The 23,130-nt window shown below is 39.3% G+C and overlaps 1 protein-coding gene across 2 annotated transcripts in view; it reads right to left on the bottom strand.

Moving 5' to 3' along the window:
- The window catches only part of cdh22 (cadherin 22), a 195,134-nt gene that overhangs the window by 95,015 nt on the left and 76,989 nt on the right, over nt 1–23,130 (bottom strand). For both annotated transcript variants that reach the window (XM_084128131.1, XM_084128132.1), the window contains one exon: nt 9,611–10,541. In XM_084128131.1, the coding sequence (XP_083984257.1) occupies nt 9,611–9,838 (228 nt within the window). In that variant the 5' untranslated portion in view covers nt 9,839–10,541. The remainder of the gene's footprint in view (nt 1–9,610; nt 10,542–23,130) is intronic.

Genomic DNA, 23,130 nt, shown 5'->3' with positions numbered 1-23,130 from the left:
ACATGGGAATAACGCAAGCCGGCCTACAATATTGCATTCTTTTCCGCCTCTTTCCTCATTTCAAATCCCACCCTCGGTCGAATAAAACATGCACTTGAAACTATCCTCTTTTTTGGTGTATCAATATTTCAGCAGTAATAAAAAAAAAAACTAAAAAAAAAAAAAAAAAACTCTCTCTAACAGGAAGACAAAGAAAGCTGGGCAATATCTCAAGAGCTGGAGGATAAAAAAACTATTTCTCCCTGTCTGTTCACAGGGAGAGTTTGTTCAAAGAACGCTCCTGGAGTCTTTTGTGTGCATTAGCGCATATTGAGATCATATGATCAACATCAACATCTGTTCCCCCAATTATGTGCATAAAAATAATAAGACAGAACTGCTGAGTGTCCTGGATTTCCTCTGACTCCGCTGCTTTCCCTAATGAAATGAGAACGCACAATAAACATGCCACAGCAGGAGTGAAATGCATCTTTTACCTGACAAACGATGTTATCGGCGGATGGCAGACGGGAAGCGGTTCTTAATCTGCGCTCACATCACACCGCGGTAAACGGTGCGACCGGGGTCTCATCTGAGCAGGACATGTCAAACCACAGGTCATGTGGAGGTCTTATCCTCTTTAGCTACCTCTCTGCCTAAAATATTTAGTCTTTGATTCATCAGTGGCCATTCACAATATTGATTATACTGCCTTCATTACTTAGTCTTCAACTAAATAGCATCACTTTGCAGCCCTCGAGCCTGAGCAAGACTGCAAGTAGGATGAAAATCTAAAGAGCTTTTCATAAGATACTTTAGGATAAAAACACTAGCTCTGGTGAGATGTCCACATATTAGGCTCTTTCTAACTGAGATAAGTGACTGACTTGGAGCACTACATAGGGAACAACTCACAATTAGCCTGACACAAAGTAGACTTGACTCAAAACAGATTCTGACATTGATTCCAATGATTATAATGTTGAAATGTTGATTAAAAATACACCTGCATATTAACCCTGTAAAATCTGACATTTGAAACATTAGTCAGAAATAAATAGAATTTTTTTGGAAAGTTTATTGAACCTTTAGACAAAGTACTAGATGTGCATCAGGATTTTATTTTATTCAGAGGCACAAACTGAGTAAAAAATGCAGTTTAGTGCAGATGATGATATTTATGTGGCCAAAAGTATGAAATTGTAATATAAATAAATGGCATCTGTATAACAGTGTTGCAGACTACTTCCATAAAATGCTTATAAATATCAGTTGTCATTCTATATCTGCCAATAATACATTTAAATGCTTAGTTTATGATCAAAGCTCTGTTTTAAAACATATAATGCAATGCAATACAATGATGATTGAGAGATGAACAAATAAACCTTCCTCAAAATCCTCATATTTGATAATCACATTTAAAAAAAAAAAAAAAATGTTTATGTTTGTATATATTAATTAAAGCCTGCTTCAGTCCAGTAAGTGTTCATCTTGAAATAATACTAACAATATAATTACGTTTACTTTATTAAAATCAGTAAATATTTCAGATCAAAAGATTTTCATTATCAATTGCCATCCGTTCTCTAGCGGCTCTCGGCCCCGTGTCGTTCTCTCACGGCTCTCTGCCTCCTCTCGCGGCTCTCGGCCTCCTCGTGTCGTTCTTTCGTGGCTCTCGGCCTCCTCTCGCGGCTCTCGGCCTCCTCGTGTCGTTCTTTCGTGGCTCTCGGCCTCCTCTCGCGGCTCTCGGCCTCCTCGTGTCGTTCTTTCGTGGCTCTCGGCCTCCTCTCGCGGCTCTCGGCCTCCTCGTGTCGTTCTTTCGTGGCTCTCGGCCTCCTCTCGCGGCTCTCGGCCTCCTCGTGTCGTTCTTTCGCGGCTCTCTGCCTCGTGTCGTTCTTTCGCGGCTCTCTGCCTCGTGTCGTTCTTTCGCGGCTCTCTGCCTCGTGTCGTTCTTTCGCGGCTCTCTGCCTCGTGTCGTTCTTTCGCGGCTCTCTGCCTCGTGTCGTTCTTTCGCGGCTCTCTGCCTCGTGTCGTTCTTTCGCGGCTCTCTGCCTCGTGTCGTTCTCTCGCGGCTCTCGGCCTTGTGTCGTTCTCTCACGGCTCTCGGCCTCCTCTCGCGGCTCTCTGCCTCGTGTCGTTCTTTCGCGGCTCTCTGCCTCGTGTCGTTCTCTCGCGGCTCTCGGCCTTGTGTCGTTCTCTCACGGCTCTCGGCCTCCTCTCGCGGCTCTCTGCCTCGTGTCGTTCTCTCGCGGCTCTCGGCCTCGTGTCGTTCTCTCGCGGCTCTCGGCCTTGTGTCGTTCTCTCACGGCTCTCGGCCTCCTCTCGCGGCTCTCGGCCTCCTCGTGTCGTTCTTTCGCGGCTCTCTGCCTCGTGTCGTTCTCTTGCGGCTCTCGGCCTCGTGTCGTTCTCTCGCGGCTCTCGGCCTTGTGTCGTTCTCTCACGGCTCTCGGCCTCCTCTCGCGGCTCTCTGCCTCGTGTCGTTCTCTCGCGGCTCTCGGCCTCGTGTCGTTCTCTCGCGGCTCTCAGCCTCGTGTCGTTCTCTCACGGCTCTCGGCCTCCTCTCGCGGCTCTCTGCCTCCTCGCGTCGTTCTCTCGCGGCTCTCAGCCTCGTGTCGTTCTCTCACGGCTCTCGGCCTCCTCTCGCGGCTCTCTGCCTCCTCGCGTCGTTCTCTCGCGGCTCTCAGCCTCGTGTCGTTCTCTCGCGGCTCTCGGCCTCCTCGTGTCGTTCTCTCGCGGCTCTCGGCCTCGTGTCGTTCTCTCGCAGCTCTCGGCCTCGCGTCGTTCTCTCGCGGCTCTCGGCCTCGTGTCGTTCTCTCACGGCTCTCGGTCTCCTCTCGCGGCTCTCGGCCTCCTTGCGTCGTTCTCGTGTCGTTCTCTCGCGGCTCTCGGCCTCGTGTCGTTCTCTCGCGGCTCTCAGCCTCGTGTCGTTCTCTCGCGGCTCTCGGCATCGTCCTGCTTGCCACAGTGTGCAACAGGTTTACCAGCAGTGTTCATCATTTAGAGGCCTTAGATATTTGTGTATTAAATATGATCAAGTCAAATCGCACTTTGCAGTCCTCCAGCCACCAGTAAGACACTGCTGATTTAAACTGGGTAAACCATTTAGACCAGGAAAAGACTACCATGGACAAACAGTTAGAGGCTGAATTGGTATTTTAGTGTTGTTACTGTACCATGAAGTGGCTGACGGAGCAGCTGAGCTCCAGGCTGTGTGACCTGCCCCCTCTCGGGTCAGAACACTAACAAAGCAAACCTGTTAGCTGGCAGTCGCAGTGAAGGAGGCGAGCCGACACTCCAGATCTCTCACCTCTGATGAGCACCGAGGCAAGCGAAGACACTGCAGTGCACACGGACCGTGACACCAGCGACATGACCAAATGTGAATGAGTGAGACGTGCAGGTCAAAAAGTCAAACTATACACTATATACTATAGGAACTATATATACTCTTGTGCTGAAATATGTTTTGAAGCATTTGAATGCATCTTGGGTTGCACTGAGCTCTGCAATGGGTGCAAATATATTTATTTAGCATGAATATTTCATAAACACTCTACCGTTCAAAAGTGTGGGTTCGATAAGATTTTTTTATGATTTATGCTCACCTAGGGTGAATTTATTTGATAAAAACTACAGAAATATATTATTACAATTTAAAATAAGTGTTTTCTATTGAAAAATATTGTAAAATGTAATGTATTCCTGTGAATAAAGCTGAATTTTCAGCATCATTACTCCAGTCTTCAGTGTCACATGATCCTTCAGAAATCATTCTAATATGATGATTTGATGCTCAAGAAACATTTCTGATTATCATCATCATTGTTAAAAACAGTTGTGCTGCTTCATATTTTTGTGGAAACCGTGCCACATTTTAGTTTTCAGGATTCTTTGATGAATAGGAAGTTCAAAAGAACAGCATTTATTTTAAATATAATCTTTTGTAACATAAAATCTAAATGTTTATACTGATTATACTGACCCCACACTTTTGAATCATAAATTACATTATGTCAGAAGTCCTGCATTTGTTGTAAAAAGAATAATTATGAAAATCTCTAGCAAAATTTAAGCGATGTTATCGATGCCACATTTCTATGCCATTAATCACTGAGAACTTCCAACGTGGCTTTTGATGGATTTATTTTTAAGGGCCGGATAATTAGACAATTTTCATTTCAGCTCAAACTGCAAAACAAAAACGTCTGACATTCTCAACCGAGACTTCAACCTAGACATCTGCACATCGGGTCATGACAGCGCAAACCTCATCTGCAGACACAGGCCCTTTGTTTAGTTGAAATTCATTAGCTACACAACACTCTTTCTCAAGTGAAAGATCAAAACATTAATAATGGATTTATAAAGCTTCAGACTGCAATCAACATGCACATTCTGCAAACACCCCTGACATTTAAACTATTACGATTCGTGAATAAAGAGATTTTGCATGAACATTGTGATACATTTTCAACCAGGAGTTTTGGCCCGTCAGACAGAGATACTTAAGAGGAAGAAAGGATATGAAATGGAGACTACAAAGAGGAAACACTGAAAGTAGGACACAACTTTAAAGTCCTTCTGAAGTGCCTTGCAGCATTATTCAATGTGTTGATGTAATTGACACTGAAACAGGAAGAGAGGGCAGGGCATATTGAACAGCTCCTCCCCCTTTTAAAAAAACCAATAGTGTTTCGATTACATATCACAGCTCGGCTAGAGCCGTTGAGCTTGGTGAAGCTCCTAATCCCTAACCGTTTCTCCTCCTAATCTCCTCCATATCGCTTAAAAATACAGCATTCTGTGCAGAATTAGGTCTGATAAGTTTTGTGGTCTGTGCCGACTCGATCATATGGTCCGCTCTGTGGTTTCCAGGGTTTGAAATTAACAGTAAAATTAAAAGTAAAAATCAGCTGTGGTGGGTAACGCTGTCAAATCACTAGCCAATTTGGCGTGTTACTAATTATGTTTACACACTTTGCTGGGGAAGTTTGCGCAAATCTATGCATTCTGCACATTCAACTCGTGAGTCATCATGATATATTAAAAACAGAGTATTGCGCTGAATCTGCGAATATCTGGCTTACTTGAACACACACGTCACTATGTTACAAATAAGAGTGCGCTTGTTCAATTGCATTGAAGCAATAGTGAAGATTAAAAAGCACTTGGTTAACAGAAAAGACATTGTTATTTTCCAACATGTTAAATTGTTTGATGTTCTTTGTACTGTATTGATCTGTCCACCTAAAATACATTTTTGGTGAAAAGGATGAGGATGAAAGAGGAAAGGAGGAGATGGATGGATGACATGATTTTGTTTGAATAAGACAATAATATATGAAATCCAAATTTTATAATATATATTCATAATATAACGTAGTTTATTTCCTTTTTTTTTTTTTTTTTTTTTTTTGGCTAGTAGAAGTTCTGAATGGCCGGTAACTTAATTTAGTAGCCAAATTGGCCCGTGAGTGAAAAAGTACATTTCAAACCCTGGTACTATCGTGTCTCTGGACCGGAGATGCAGCGGTTCGCGTGACACTAACATGAAATCAAACTTCATTCATCTAAATGGAAAGCTTATTTACTCTGTCTGAATTGTTCCATATCCCCTTTATAGTGCACAATGTGCTATTCACCATGTAGAAAATAGTAAATGTGTGAATAAGTGACAGAGTTCAGCCGCAGCTTCAGCATCTATTTATAGTGTAGGGGGCGGAGCTTCAGATTCTAGAGAGCATTTGATTGGACAGAAAATCTGATGATAAGCTGAAGTGCAGAGTGATGTCATCAAAATCATTTATCCATATTGTCGGAAGTGAGAGACTGTTAGTTTTGAACAATAATATCTTCTAAATGCGAATTTTGTCATTGTTTTGAAGCACACTAGCTTATAGATAACAGTAAGGCTAACATATTCATACTAAGAGTATGAAATTTTGTACAAAAAAAGTACAATTTTGATTTCATTGGAACTTTAACCTGATACTCAGATTCAATAAGCAGTGCATGGAACGATAGTGTGCTTTTAAGACGGGGGGGCGGGGATGAAATGCTGGAACTGGATTCCCAACCCTAAATGTTGAATAAATAATTGTTTATTATATGCTGGCTTTAAATAAATACGTTTCACCTTCCTTTCAAACACAAAAGACAGAAAGTGAATGTTCTTGCATGAGCGTTTGAGCGGTTCGCCCAAGCCTGCAGGAAATTATTTGAACATGTTGAGACATCCTTGGCATGCACGTTACGAACGCCGGCGTCTGTTCAGCGTCTCAGCACTACACGTTCAAATCCTATCAATCAATGTTCGCCGCTTGTCTGAAGGAAGAGGCTGGCAGCCTTTCAAAGCGCAGTGGAAATCTTTCCACTTTGCTGCGCTGCCCATATGGCGGGATGTTCTTGTCGGTGTTCGCCGTGTAAAAACTCTCTTTCCACTGTTCATTTTTTCTGCCCTGCTGCCTTTCCCTGCAAAGAGACTTCTAATATTTATCGACTCGAGGTTTACATATGTCTGGACTTCATGGCTTAACATTGAAGGCGGGGAAATGGTGCAGTGGCCTTTTCAGCAGGAAATATTGCAACTTTCACTCTCTCTTAGAGCTCTCTGCAGAAGAGGGACTGATGCGTAGAATTAACCTTCACAATGTTCGTCTTTCTCCGACAAGCCTTTTGAGGTTTGAAAGTCTAATGTAAATAGCATAAGGTCACCAGAGGCTTCTGTGAATTCAAGTGCAGTATTCCTGGAACACTTCTGAAGACATTCTTACAAAAAGACATCTGCTGAAGAAAAGACTGGTGTCATAATGAAGCATTATTGGGCTTGAAGTTAATGGGTGCAATTAAAGTTATTAAATTAAAAGAATGAACAAGATACCAAAGCCACTTTAGCAGGAACAAAGGTTTAGCGCCAACATTCCATGTGATAAAAGACAAAGAATAAAGGAAAAACGTCTCTATTCATCTAACTTCGCTTTGGCAGGGCTCATTTTCAAAAGTCACTAATGTTCAAACTTTTTGACGAAACTCAACATAAAACTGGACCCATAACGTGACATTTCCAGGTGAGTTTTTGTGTTTGATTTGCCAAATTACACTACACAATGGGGTAAAAATATGAACAGGTTCGTATGAATGTGCTCAAAAGTCTTTTTGCACACTTTTTGATCTACAGTACATTAAAGGGGTAATGGACTGAATGTTGTTACCCGAGTATGATTTTAGAATTTAGAAATACTTCAGAAATAAAAGGCCATTTTCTAACCTGATTTTAGCACTCTGTATGAAGGGGCATGTCAGCTGTGAGACTTCAATGTAAACGCCCACTGCTGTGAACATTTTGCATATGAAATAAGTATTGATTTTTGAAGTGTTGATTATAGCGTTATATTTAGATTGTGGCATGAAAGGTTGCAGTGATGAACATTAGAAAGATGACAGAGAAAGATGACACAACGCGTGAATGCAGTGATCTCATCATTGCAGCTCAGTTTCTGCACTCTCATAAATGCCTTTATCATAACTAACATTGCAAACACAATGTAAATAAGAGATTCATTGATTATAATGCGTGTTTTGGCAAGAGTCCAGAACTCAATCACTGATAAACTTGCGCTGTTTGATTGACAGCTCCAGCGATTATAAAGGGAGTGTTCTTTGATCGCTTTCTGTATATAAATTATTCACAATTTAAATAACAGATTATTTTCATGGTACTAAAAGAAACAATGTGAAGTTGATTGTCAAGTCAATAGCTTGATTTACTGATGCATAAACAGCAATAAACGATTTTTGAGAATGTCTGACTGTACATGGATCATATCAGAAATAACTGATCACAGATTAGCCATTAGAATTAACGGTTACTTACATGTTGTGCATTACTGTTGAGTCCATATCTTACAGTAAAAGACTGTTTTCAAAGCCTGCGCCAAAATTTGACTGATTTACCAAAGTGAAATGTACTGAACAAACTATTGGATATTTAGTCCAGTGATTCTGTATCTCTCCTTCTCATCTTACTAATGCTCCAGTGGGCGGGGCCAAAGCCGCAATGATGTAGAAGTAGACGCTGATTTGATTCTGCAGAGGCCGTCTTTCGTCGCAATATTACGTCATAAAGTGACAAAATTCCAAAACCTACTCGTTTTCTGAGCTTGGCTTCAATAAAAGCTGTTTTGGGACTAACAAGGAAGTTTTGAGTTCTGAAACGTACGGGATGTTTTTACAGTACAATGACCTCTTACATGTCAAAAGATCAAGGAAATTTTGATTTCTCAATTCATGGCCGGTTTAAATGATATTAAACTGCAACACACATTATGTGGCATACAGATATTTATAGTTTTGCCACGTAACACAGACACATAAAACGTAGGGCTAAGTGAAATTAATTTTACAAATGTATTGAAGAGAGCTGCCAACGAAGGGGCCAAACATTTAGAAAAAATATCATTAGCAGATTAATCACAGAACTGTGCGAAAGGGATTGTTTTAAATGACCGTTACTGATAAAAGGCACGTTGGTCATATTTAATTCTATATCACCCTAATTAAAGTCTTTGATACGGTGAGCAATAGACATACAACACCAGCAGCCCCTATTAATAGTCTCGGCTCATAACTTCAGAGGGAGCCGTAACTCTGGGTAATTTTATTAATACAATCATCTCTCTCCAGAATACCCCTTCCATTTCCCATATCATCCTTTATGGCTCCCATTTAGACATCAGCTCCTCTTTTCCTGGCACACACACACACACACACACACACACACACACAATCTCTTAATTACTGCTGCACAAGTCACTTATATCTCTAAACCACACTACGGCTGGGCAATACAGCTAAAACAATTGATCATATATATATATAGTAAAGAAATATCACTACCATTGTTTTGGGATGGTTTTCCACACTGTTTTTGCACTGAAGGAGCATGGAAGTATAATACAATAAAAACAGCAATATTTACCAATCCATTTTTAATTAAGTACTTAATATGAAAAATGCTACGCAGAGAATACAGTTATACCATTTTCAAATGATGAATTTGCAAAGTTATCGATTCATTGCACATTACTGTTTGAACTTAACTGCTTTTTTTTTGCTACTGAAGTTTGCACCTTGACACTCTCGGGAGATCACAAAACTAATCAGATAAAACAGATTTAAAAATAGCATCAAAGTTATTGCAATTTTCAATATAAATGTTAATTATAGCAAATATATTGTGAATAATATTGCCCAGCCGTGCACCACTTAAAAAACAAACTTGCACACAAAATCACTTTGAGATTCCTCTCAAGCATAGCTAATGTAGCCAAACACAGGCATATTCCACCAAGGTGATAACAAGATCTTAAGAGAACCTGTTGTAGTTTGGCCGTCATAGATATAGAAGAAATTCGAGCCTTACAGCTAAACTTGTGCTTGATCTATCCTAGTCAACTAGCCTGACACTATCCACACACTTAAAGCATTTGAGAATTGCCTCATTTAAATGCACAGCGCATGCATCTTTCTTGGCTTTCATTGTGATGCAATACATTTTCCCTTGCATAGAAAAATAAGCAGCAAGAGTGCAACCAAAAACACGTGCGTGACAAACATGCGCCAGTCCTACCTTTCCAACGTAAAGTGGCTCCGTCCCGGTGTATTCCTCCACAACGAAAAACTGATTCCAAACCCATCCTCTCTTCACCCTTTCATGAGACATCGCCCATTGCTCAGAACCTCTTTCTGTCATCCCAACACTAGTCCTTATGGTCTGACCGGACAGCCATCCACAGCACTGCAAAATTCCCAGAGTCACTGCCAAAACCTGAGCTCCTCCTCTCCAGTGGGGAGCCATGTTTGAAAACTCTCTCGGCTCTACATGGGGCAGAAGTTAGAAACTCGTTCAGGATGAAGTTTTCTTCCTAACTGCCTGATTGCTTGAGAAAAGCTCCTTGACTCTGAGGTTGAGGAGGTAAACGAGAGTTCACTGCTGCTCAATGAAACTATAAATCCAATCGGTTTTTGGTCAATTTTTTTTCCAATCGTAGAGGCCACTGGGTCCTCAAGAGGGCATTTAAGAGGAATCTTTCTTGAGAAGATGAGGCAGTCTCGGTGATACACAGCTATAGCTCCTCCGTTTTGAAATCGGTGTTGGGTTTTTTCAGTGATGGGGTACCAATCACAAAGCCATTGAAGTCTTATTTCTTCTTCAGTTGAGTTTTAAGTTGAAGAGCTACTGGTCAAAACTGCAGACATCAATTCCATTGTGAGTCCGGAAATTAATTAACACTCCACGCTAGCGGCATTGATAAAAAGGATGTAATCCAATGTCCTCTATACCTTTTCATTTCCATGTAAGTACATTTCACATCCAAAAAAGAAATCCTCAAATTTCATGGTGCAAGATGTTACTCAAAGTCGAAGGCATCATCACAATCTATATGTCGAGATCCAGAGGTCGCAGACTGTTATGTGTCACCGGAGCTTATAAGGTACTTGACCTGCAGGTTTGAGAGTTTGACATTGGAGAGTTCATGTCGACCTCAGCATCTGATCACCTGTAACACAGCAAAGATAATTGATTAGAGGAGCAAGAGAGCATAATCAAATAGCTATGCAGCTTTTTCCAGTTGCAATAATCAATAGTGAAACAAACTGTATCGATTCTTGGCTTCTTGTTATGGCGTTCTCATTCTCGTTAAACGAATACATAATTCAATAAGTGCCACAGTGAATTTGCAGTCCTCTGACACACAAAGTGATTTTAAAGTGGTTGCGGCTCTAAACTCTTTTACTTTCTTTCGGATTTCATAGAAATGCAGCAAGAAAACACACCTTCATTTAGGTGATCTACCTGAAAAGCATTTCTGAAGGCAGAAACTTTGTACTCAGCAAGAATCCGGATAATGTGTTAAGCCCAAGAGCAATGTCTTCTGTGTTAGGGAGCCAGGTGTGGTTGGAAAAGGAAAAAAAGGGAGGTTTATATATCATGAACTTGAGCCCAAAGCATCTGTCTGCCGAGTTGCGGCCCACGGCAGGCGGCTTACACTGGGGGCTATCTGATTAATTGCATGAGGGAGCACTAATTGGATAAAAGTATTAATCAATTAATTCAATCCATTAGAGCGGCAACCCTAATGCTTAAAACAAACACTGGTCAGGAAGGTGAAGATAAGCTATGGCCCTATTGTGCATCAGCCAAAGCGCCATTGGGCAAGGGAAATGATTAATGGTCTTTGAGGCTTTCAGAATAAGAGAAAAACAACAACATTTAGCATTGCTGAAATGTCACAACCTCAAGGCTAAAAGATTACAGCTCCCGCGGACAAGCGTGGGCCAAGAAAGGCCCTTCAGGATATTGGTTGTTTAACCACTGGCAGACGTAAGGCTAACCTTCAGTTTGCCTCATCTATAGCTAGGCCGTCCTTATATCTTGAAACAGAAACAACCTTCTAAAGAGGGTAAAAAATTAAACATTAGCACTGAGGAAAAGGGAATAAAGATTTGCACAAACAACTGACAGCAATTTGCATTAAAACTGTGAACATAAATGGTGAAAAGCAGGACGTCGACACAAAGCTGTCTTGAAAACCTGGTAAAATTAGCACATACTGTGTGTGTTTTTTTTATTTTTATGTCTGAGTGATAAAATCACCTCATTATCAGTCTTTGGGAAGACAGTTAGGCCTGGTGATCTTCTTTCACCGCAAACCGTGAGTATCGAGAGAGACAGGCTAAGTGCGAATGTCCAGAAAGCATTTCAATGCTTTCGTTATCATGCTAAAAATACCATGTGCAATTTACACAGTAGTAGGTTCCAACCTATTGCAATCTTATTGCGCAATACCCACACTAGCAGATGGTAAATAGTGAAACACTGACTTTTGTTTTGATCATGCCTAGTGCATTTCCTAAAGATAAACATGCAGTTTTCACCAGGGTCGCTTATTGAGCTTATTAGCCACCTGCAGTACGGATTCATGCTTGATTTTCTTCTTATGCAATCTAGCTTTTTTAATAGGGATATTTTTATTTACCAAAGCAAAAGTTGACAAAGGTTTTCTGCACTAGCCGTTATATTTTATTTTTTGATGCTAAGGGGTTGTGACATGCGTGACATTTAGCTACGCTTCAACTAGCATCTCAGGTCAAGCGGTGATTCGGGTCACACTTTGCATCTAAACGCTCAGGATGGAGAAAAATGAAGTAAAGTTCAGTACAAACAACTGATCCTTAAAATATGTACACAGTTTAGAGCATGTATGGCTGATTACAAACAGAAAGCCCCCCAAAAAATCTCTATTATGACTTCAAACCACAAGCCCAAAAATTGCCAATCAAACGAATCAGTCAGTCAATCAAAAGCATCAAGCAGCCTGATTTTACATTTCATTGATCAAATGTAATATTTTTCATCTTTCCAATTAGTGTTGAAGTGTTCTTGTCTTAAGAGGCAACTTCAAAGTAATGTTGTTTATTTCTTTTTGCCTCAAAGAAAAACTATTTAGGGCAAGTCAAGATTAGTTTGTTTTTGACTATCTAGAGTTTCCTGCAAAGGCCTGACCAAGTACATATGATAAATAATAAACTATTTGTATCAAATATTTTTTTCTGGTTGAATGCACTCCTCTGAAGTAGCTTTGCTCAAAACTCTCAACCCTTTGGCGATTAACAGGGGGAGAAAAAAGCAAAAGCTAGTTAAAAACTATCCAAGTAAGCCTCTCATTGTGTGCTCTTGAAATTTTCATGATGAGTATACACAATTCGGCCCTTATTAAGATGTGGTATGGAGCGTAAATGAATTGACTATAAGGGTCTGGCTCTTCAGGGTTGGTCATTCTCTTGGCTAAGTAGAACGACGTCAATTAGCGAGTTTCTGTGGAAAGGCTGGTCGTGTAAAGCCCAGCAACACAGGCCGATCTGATACAGTCGTAATGCCTCCGCTACCACCCAAAACGCTATTGGCAAGCCAGACGCACTCATTCGTGACCTATTAGGTCGTGGATTGATTATAAAACATGGCTGCTACTTCTCATCAGACGCCAGCCAAAGAGCAGAGGCCGTGACAGTCGGCAACCGGAGCCAGAGAGGAGACTGATCACCGGCGAGTGATGGGCTTCAGGCCAGAGACCGAGAAAGAGACCATACCTCTCTCTCTCTTCCGACAATCTCCTTTTCACCTGCACGACATCCATCTCTTTAATGGGAATCACCGACCGCCTATCAGCCGCTCCTGCACAAACAACCACAACGCTTGTGAGGAGAAAGCACTCTTATATATGTTTTGCTTCCAAATTGGGAATTGCCGGACTTTGTCAAAACCGTTCAAGTGAGAAAAGATCCAAAAGATCAGAGTGATTAAAATCTGGGAGGGTTTTAAAAAGAAAAACAGTATTTGGAAACGAATAGCCTGAGGTTAATAAGCTGAGCTGGCCCTCTTCTACGGCTGTGCGATGTTTTGATGTGTGATCCGATTATACGTTTGCCAAACACTCCCCCAAGCATGTATCAATGCATGAAAGCTCTCATCAAAGCCAAAGCACATGGACTTCTAATGACTGTGGTCTTAAAATGAAACCACAGCCGGAGTCAAATTCCCACACCTTGACTATTGCAATCCGACATTTAAAAATCATGTAGAAATGACATATAATAATGACGGCTGATTAAGAAAAACTAAGCAGGCAACACGAGCACTGCTATAATATGTGCAATAAAACAAAACACAGGCTTTAAAGTCAACAACAAATTCATTCAAGACTTCACTTCAGTAAAATGGTGTATTTCTGAGTGAAACAGAGCATCCAATGAGATAAGTAATGACATGATTTTAGAATCACCATCAACAACATCCTACAATTAGTAAATAGATATTTTACTATTGGTTACCATTAACCAGTGACCAGCACTGCCTAGTTAGCAAAAAGAAAAGAAAAGCCCAAAAGCAAAGGTCATTAAAAAAAAGAAAAAAAAAGCGGTCAGTCAGAGAAATGGTTTGTTCAGATGGTTTAATACATTCAGTTAGCATTAAACATGCTATTTCGGTGTAAACTAAATATTTGCACCACAGTTTATTACTGTTTATTAAAGTTAAAGTTTATCAATTTAAATAAATAAATATATATATATATATATATATATATATATATATATATATATATATATATAGCATTTTTTAATTAAAAATATTTTTTATTGCACTTATTACCATATCATTTAACATGCTACTTTAGAGTGAACTAAATAGTTACACCACAGTTTTCAAAGTTAAGCATTATTTCATTTAATACTGTAATAAATTAAAATGAATAATTGAATACATTTTAAATAACGATCAAATATTGCACATCAGGGTATTTGTTCATCAATTAAGCATCATTAGTTTTAATTACCTGTTTTAAAGAAGAAAAAAAAAACATGGCAACTAACATGAAGGCTTGCAGCTATATACAGTAAATGATTATGTACAAAAAAAAAAAAAGTATAAATAAACCCCCAATATTTTCTCTCAAATACAGCTGCTCGTCAAAATCCACTCAGTATTAGCGGCGCATATAGAAGTTCATCATGCCACGCACACAAACTCAAATATTTGGGAATGCGGCATCAATTAGCAGCACTCGCAAACACCTGGACAAGCCTGAATACCTCTAGTGTGGCTTCACTCCTCCATTTGGCTGCGACTCTGAGCTCTAGAGACCAGCTATTATGCCCTGGAATGGGGATCCGGTTAGAAGTAGCCCCTGTCCAAGACACGCTGTTTCCTTGGCAAAGTGTAGTGGAGCGTGTTGTAGGGCCGGAGCGGAGGGGGTGAAAGTGGACTGGATTGGCAGACTATGGCAGCTGTAATGGATTGAGCATCAAGAGTAAATGGTGTCGTAGCGTATGCTGCCTCTCATTAAGCCCCGTGTTTGCTTACAGGAAGTAATGAGAGGAGACATATATTGTCACAGCCTTAGAAAAGCTGCATTGGTTAATTACATTAATTGTAGTTTGCTACCTCCTGCCACATCCTCTCTATTTCCTCCCTTCCTGTATGACTACTATACAGTCTAAGCCCATCTTCTACACTTATACAAATAAACGTTTTTTTATTGGCATTGATGGTTTCATGAAGAACTTTTAGTCAAGTCAAGTCACCTTCATTTATATAGCGCTTTTAATAGATTGTTTCAAAGCAGCTTTACTGTAAAAAAGGCCACTATTAGGGTTATATTCAAGTCTCTTAGTTCCTTTGCTATATGCCAAAATCGACGCATTCGTCGCAGCATCCGTCCAGCGAGCCAATAAAATCAGATACATTTGAAAACGCAACGTTTAATCCTTCCTTCCACACTGAGACAGCGTATTTGTCCTGCACAAACTTTTGAAAACAAAGTTTTCATGTTTTAGTGTGGACTGTAAAAACTGAGATGTGTTTAGTCATGTGACACATATTGTACCCATAGATATCTATGCTTATACCAGTGGCATTATAGTATTTTTAAATAAATTACTTTGCACAATCTTCATTTTACATCCCGGCAAAGATGACCTAAAATTGCTGTTGTTCACAAAACACGATGGAAATTGCATTTGAGGCCATTCATGAAATAGTGATTTTGAGTGCGGCCAGTAAGTAGTGAGATATTTTGCTGATAAAATGATCATGCCAGAAGAATAGTGTGAGTAAATGTATTGTACATGATCTCTCTATATCACCCCAGTGAGCTTTTTTTTTTACGTTATGTGCACTGTGAGATGATTTCCGAAGTTTCAATGTCAAGTCAAATCAAGTTTATTTATATAGCGCTTTTCACAATATAGATTGTATCAAAGCAGCTTCACAGTATTAAATTAAAATAATACATCAATGCTTGTTTCTAGTGGAAAACGTCCACGTTTGGTAATGCTGATCAATAGTATTGTTGATTGATTAATTAAATTAAATATCCCCAAATATCCCCAACTGAGCAAGCCAAAGGCAACAGTGGCAAGGAACCGAAAAACTCCATCAGGTGACCTAATGGAGAAAAAAAAAACCTTGGGAGAACCGCAGGCTCAGTCGGGGGCCAGTTCTCCTCTGGCGTTTATGAACTAGAGGTCGGATTTAACTGTAAGATTAAAAGTATTATATGAATGCCTGGCTGAAGAGATGCGTCTTTAATCTAGTTTTAAACTGGGAGAGCGAGTCTGAGCAACGAACAGTATCAGGAAGACTATTCCAGAGTTTTGGAGCTAAATGTGAAAATGCTCTCCCTCCTTTGGTGGATCTGGATATCCTAGGTATGACCAAAAGCCTCGAATTTAGTGATCTTAAAGAGCGCGATGGATTATAGGGCGATAGAAGATCCGTTAAATAGACTGGAGCTAAGCCATTTAGGGCTTTATAAGTCAGTAGCAATACCTTGTAATTAATACGGAACTTTATAGGTAACCAATGTAGTGATGATAAAATTGGTGTTATATGATCATATTTTCTTGATCTAGTAAGAACTCTAGCGGCGGCATTTTGGACCAACTGTAGCTTGTTTAATGAGGACGCAGGACAACCGGCCAACAAAGCATTACAGTAATCTAGTCTCGAGGTCATGAATGCATGAACTAATTTTTCTGCATCAGAAACTGATAGCATGTTACGTAGTTTAGCAATGTTTCTAAGGTGGAAAAAGGCTGTTCTTGTAACATATGAAATATGATTTTCAAAAGACAGGTTGCAGTCTAGTATAACACCCAGGTCTTTTACTGTAGAGGATAAAGTAACAGGACATCCTACTATGTTAAAGTTGTAGTGTGAGAGGTTTTGTGGGCGGTTTTTTGAACCGGTGATTAGTACCTCTGTCTTGTCTGGATTTAATAAAAGAAAATTGCGTGTCATCCAATCTTTTATATCTTTAACACACTCTGTCAATTTGGATAATTTAGCGTTTTCATCTGGCCGTGATGAAATATAGATTTGAGTGTCATCAGCATAACAATTGAAACTAATTCCATGTTTCCTTATAATATTTCCAAGTGGCAGCATATATATTGAGAATAACAGAGGGCCTAACACAGATCCCTGCGGCACTCCATAGTTATGATCGATTTTTCTCCATTTAAATAGACAAAATGGTAGCGGTCAGATAAGTATGATCTGAACCAACTTAATGCTTGTCCTTGAACACCAGTATAATTTTGTAGTCGATCTAAGAGTATTGTGTGATCTATAGTATCGAACGCAGCACTAAGATCAAGTAAAACTAGTATTGAGATACAGCCTTGGTCAGATGCTAAAAGTAAATCATTTGTAATTTTAACGAGCGCAGTTTCAGTGCTATGATGCGGTCTGAATCCAGACTGAAACTTTTCATAGATGTCATTTTCTTGCAAGAAAGAGCCCAGTTGAGCGGACACCACTTTTTCTAGTATTTTAGACATAAAAGGAAGATTTGAAATGGGTCTATAATTTGCTAGATTATGCGGGTCTAATTGTGGTTTCTTAATGAGAGGTTTTATAACTGCCAGTTCTTGGAACATGACCTAAAGATAAAGATGAGTTAATAATATTGAGGAGAGGCTCTTCCACTATAGGTAACACTTCTTTCAGTAGTTTAGTTGGTATAGGATCTAATAAACATGTTGTTGTTTTAGATGAAGTGATAAGTTTATTTAACTCTTTTTGTTCTATAGTTGTAAAGCACTGTAATTGTTCTTGCGTCGTGATAATTGAGGCTGAATTATAAGGCGCGATTGAGGATTGAACGTTTACAATTGTGGTTCTGATGTTTTCTATTTTCTCAGTGAAGAACTTCATGAAATCATTACTACTAAACTCTAACGGAATATTTTGCTCAGGTGACGTCTGTTTATTTGTTAGTCTAGCCACGGTGGTAAATAAAAACCTAGGATTGTTTTGGTTTTTTTCTATTAGTTTGCGGAGGTGCTCAGCCCTGGCCGCTTTTAGGGCCTTTTTATAACGTGACATACTGTCTTTCCATGCGATTCTATAGACATCTAAATTAGTTTGTTTCCATTTACGCTCTAAATTACGGGTTTCTCTCTTTAGAACATGCGTAGTATTGTTGTACCATGGTGCTTTACTTTTCTCTCTGACCTTTTTTAATCTAATGGGTGCAACAATATCCAATTTTCCAGAGAGAATGGTGCTCATAGTGCTAGTTAATTCCTCAATGTGGACGAGAAACTTTTGGAAAATGCTTGAAAACGCCAGAAAAAAATAAATGTTCTCCTTAAAACTGCAGTGAACCAAAGACAGTCTCAAAAACACGCTTTGAAATCGCTGGTGTTTCTGACGTCACAAACTACCTTGTAACCAATCAGATCAACGAGTGATCGTCAACCAGTGGATCTCTGAGCTGAGTGAGTGAGTGGAGGCGGGGCTCATTTGCATATTCATAGAACCGCACATACTAAATGAGGCAAGGGTGTCGAGTTACATTCAAGCTATTTTAAGGAAAAAACGTTTAAATGTCATTTTGGTGATCAAAGATGAGTTTTAAGGGATAAAATGATTGACTACAGGGGAACTTTAAGGCCTGTTCACACAACAACTATAATAATAACTATATCAGAGTCCACAATAATGTTTTGTTCTTATTTCTTATTATTAAAAGCACACACTGCAGTTTTGTCATCTGCTGCTTTTAATGCTCAAGCTCTCTAAAGTCGTAGAAGAATGAAGAATAAAGTTCTCAGAATGAATATTACAACTTTATAGTTATCGTTATAGTTACCGTCCTTGGTGTGAACGACCTTTATATGAAATTGCTGTGAAAACTCCTTTTTGGAACCATTGTTTTTAAGAGTGTCCTCCCTTTAGATTCTTTTATTCTGTCCACATCTCATTCACCCTATTATTTTCTCCATATCTGTCCATCTCTCTGCAGGCTTTTCACCCTGCGAGCTGCGCAATTACCCAGTCGCTCGTCTCACGGGTGACTGGCAGGAGAGGAAGGCCTGGCGCTGGTCAATGATCACTGGTGGAGGGTGGGCAGAGCGGGGATGAGATGGACGCCTCTGGCAAAGGCATGAGGAGGTGGTCAGCCATCTGACAGCTGTCCCCGAGCTCCTTGGGGCCCTTACCGGGGGCAGCGGCCTCTTCCTTACTGGTGCCAAACAAGGGTCAGAGTTTGGTTGGTTGGCTTTATCAGTTAACTCCTGCTGGCACATGCCATAACTACACCAGATCACATGTTGCTCAGAAGAATGAGGTCTAGAGAATGTCTAAAAGTTGTATATATAAGTATGTCAACCCGATCTCACGGCAATTTGTACATATTTTACGAGGTGGCTAATTCATACGAATTCATAAGTCTCCTGACCCTAAACCTACCCTGTACAAATTGTACAAATTCGTATGAGTGAGGTCATACAAATTCATATGAATTAGCTACCTTTTACTCACTCGTACGGATTCGTACGAATTAGTCGTGAGATAGCGTTGAGGATGTCCACCTTTATCCGCATACATACAGTATACTCATGTAAAACAATATATACTATGTAGTGCATCTCAACTCCTTGATTGTTTGTATCGATGCAAAATGTAAACTGTATTATCGGCCAGATCTGGTAATAGCATGAAGATTTTAAGATATTAAACATTAACATTATTGATTTTCTGAAAATCTGCTTTGAAAAAAACGTGTATTGTGAAAAGTGTTATTCAATTGAATTTGACTTGACATTTATTTCAGTGGCACCCGAAATCACGCGTGATAATATTGTCAACAAAATAACGAAAAAATTTTACTCAATAAACGCTTTTTCATTTTTCCAACGACAATAAAGACAAGATTAAAAGAAACTGATGCATTGTGATAAAACTTTTACTATTTTAGCTAAAAAACACTGCTGGGGAAAAAAATACGAGAAAAACGTAATGCTGCATGATATTAACAATGCACTGAAACTGTTTTTAAAAGAAGAAAAATTTGTTTATGCAAATAATCCAAACATACTATGAGCTGAAAGAGCTAAATTAAACCTCTTTGTTTTTGCTAACTTATGCTGTACGCAGGCTGATATATTAAAATTAAATATATCCACAACATATACATAATATTACAACTCACACTTGCACATACAAGCAGATGAACTTGAACCAAGTTAAGTGAACGTAAGCTACAATGAAATATCCTAATCATTCTCTAAAACAACATGAACAACTGTCCCTAAAACAAGAAGAATTCCAACACTTTCTACAGCAGAGAATTCTTCAGTACACTCATTATATGTCACTATTTCTCACACTACAAAGAATCATATCCTTCATGAGTATTTTTGCCTTGCTTTCCAGGTAAAATATAAAAAAATCCTCAAGATCAACAATGCATGAGATATTAAGCCTTTAAGAGATTGTATCATAAATATAAGTGCATTTTGTCTTAATGGACTAGCAGGTTGTTGTTGTTGTTGTTGTTGTTTTCTTCTTCACTTTTTTTACTTAAACTTGCCTTAAAAATCTACCAGTATGACCAAATGCATTTGTATTAAAGACACAAAACTATGCAAATAAGTCCTAATATCTTATGCAGTGTTGCTTTTTTAATAACTGTATAATATTTTTTTTAGATATGTTACCAGGAAATCAAGGCAAAGGTACCAATTAAAAACTTTTTGCAGTGGGCTGTTTTTTTAGGTTATATTTTATTATGAATAAAAAAGAATACATTTGCATGAATGTTTTAACATGCTGGAAAAATTTTAATTTTAATGTTATTTTTGTTTAAAAAAAAAAAAAAAAAGTCATTTGAATGAAATTTAAGCAGCATTTAAATTTCACAAAGAAGGCACGAAGACTGGGAGCATCAGACCAACTGCAACAATGAGCAATTAAAGACATTTTAATGTTCCCCTGCAGTCAATAATTGTATCCCTTAAAACTCATCTTTGATCACCAAAATGACATATTTAAGCGTTTTTTCCTTGAAAAAAATTATTCATGACTTGAAATAGCTTGAATGTAACTCTACACCCTTGCCTCATTTAGTATATGCAGTTCTATGAATATGCAAATGAGCCCCGCCTCCACTCACTCACTCAGCTCAGAGATCCACTGGTTGACGATCACACGTTGATCTGATTGGTTACAAGGTAGTTTGTGACGTCAGAAACACCAGCGATTTCAAAGTGTGTTTTTGAGACTGTCTTTGGTTCACTGCAGTTTTAAGGAGAAAATACTCAGCAATGCTGTCGACTTATGAATTTACACATGCTTTGTCTTAAAGCATATTTATCAAAACAAAAACAAAAAAATCTACAGACCACTAGGTGGCACTGGTGGCACTAGAGGGTTTGAGTTAGAGACTTCAAATTTGCTATGGTGACAGTTCAGACTGTCCTCTATCTGTGTGCCAAATTTCATAACTTTCTCCCAAGCGGTTAGACTCAAGAACAGAAGAAGAAGAAAAAGAAGCGGAATAATAATAATAAGAAGAACACTAACGTTTACAATAGGTGCCTACACACCTACATCTACAACTTTTTTTTACAAAATGATCAAACCTCAGCGATCTCAGCAGCGATCTGGGCTTATGCAGCTTTAATTTAACATCGGACGAACAAGAAAAGATCACAGCGTCAACACAAGCGACAGCGTTCACGGTTAGCACTATAGGGTCTTACTCTGCCCTTGACAGGGTGTTTACATCCCCTGCGCGCTTTACTGTCAGCTAGCGTTGGAACATTTACCCGTGTGTCCCTGACATATCAACCTGATAACAGCGCACAGACAAGAAGAATGCAGTTTAATTTGCTTTGAAACACACTCAGCCACTTCATGCTAATCTCCAGCTGTTTGAATCCCAATACACTCAAAACAAATGTGAAGCATGTCTAGCGATTGACTAGAATATTGACTGAACGAAAATGCAAATTTTAGATTGACTAGCACACTGCTGGGGAATCGTTAAGACACTGTTTTCATTTTGATGCATCAGCATGAACGCCACGGAGTACAAAGTTTAGGACTTTGTTAATGCATTAAAATGTCAAAGCCTAAAGAGAATAGCATGCTCAAATCAGCGCGTCTTGAGTATTGATTCTAAAGAATGGGACGAACGTCTAAATTGCAGCGCTGAATGAGATTTCGTTGTGATGTATACTGTCCCGAAAGCGTCCAAATGAAAACTGCAGGCTTGATAAAGCAGAAACTTATTCAGCGAAACAGGACCTTTTGTAGTGGAATAAATAAGCCGGCGAAAACCTATTGTGTTGATCCTTTACAGCAGCTAAATCTGAGCTATTCAAAATGCACAGGCTGCATTGTGCATAAACAATCCAATTGTGAGCTCCCGTCAACACGCACGACGGTGAGGAGAGAGAGGGAAGGCGACACCCTATTTGACCACTTCATCATCAATCTCCATGTGCAAGTCTTTGGAGAGGGCGAGACCGCATCTCTTCCACAATGCAGTTCATTTTCTGCATGTCAGCTGCACAGCTGGAACATCTCATTGTGGATCCGTGTGAATCCCAGCTGAGAGGAGCAGTCGGCCATAAGATTCCCATTAGGCCAAGTTTGGGTCACAGAGGCCTGAGATCTTAGCCTGACTTCTCTCACCTTTAGCTGATCAACTGTAGGAGGAAAATAACCTCGGACCAGACAAACGCATCTGCCTTAAATGAGGAGCTCAGGGATGCAGGTCGACTTGTTTCCACACACTGGGGAAAATGAGCCAAACAGGCACAGAAATTCCCCGGCAAACAGTGGAAATCCACTCTCCTGTGACCTCAAGGGCTGCACGCATGATGACAGATGTGGCCAGGTAAAAGAAAAATTGCTGAGGGAAGGAAAAGCATTGGATCAACAGGGTTGTGCATGGTATAGAGATGAAACATTTTAATTTAAAAAAACGTAAAAAATATCGGCACATAGGACTGAAGCCTGTTGGTATTGACAGGCTTCAGATTTCGGTAATTGGAGAGAAAAAAAAAAGGTTTTTATATATATATATATATATATATATATATATATATACATATAAACATAAACTTAAAACACTTTGGAAATGTTATCTATTCATAATAAATTGAAGTATTAAAATGACTAAAACTAACACTGAAAAAAAAATTCATTAAAGCAATATAGATTTTTTTTTAAATTAAAATAAAAAAAAAGCACATAACAAAACGACTAAAACATAAACTGAATATATACAAAAC

The sequence above is a fragment of the Abramis brama genome, assembly GCF_963993115.1.
Source record: "Abramis brama genome assembly, chromosome: 11".
NCBI classification, from domain to species: domain Eukaryota; kingdom Metazoa; phylum Chordata; class Actinopteri; order Cypriniformes; family Leuciscidae; genus Abramis; species Abramis brama.
This window is presented reverse-complemented; position numbering and strand designations above follow the sequence as displayed.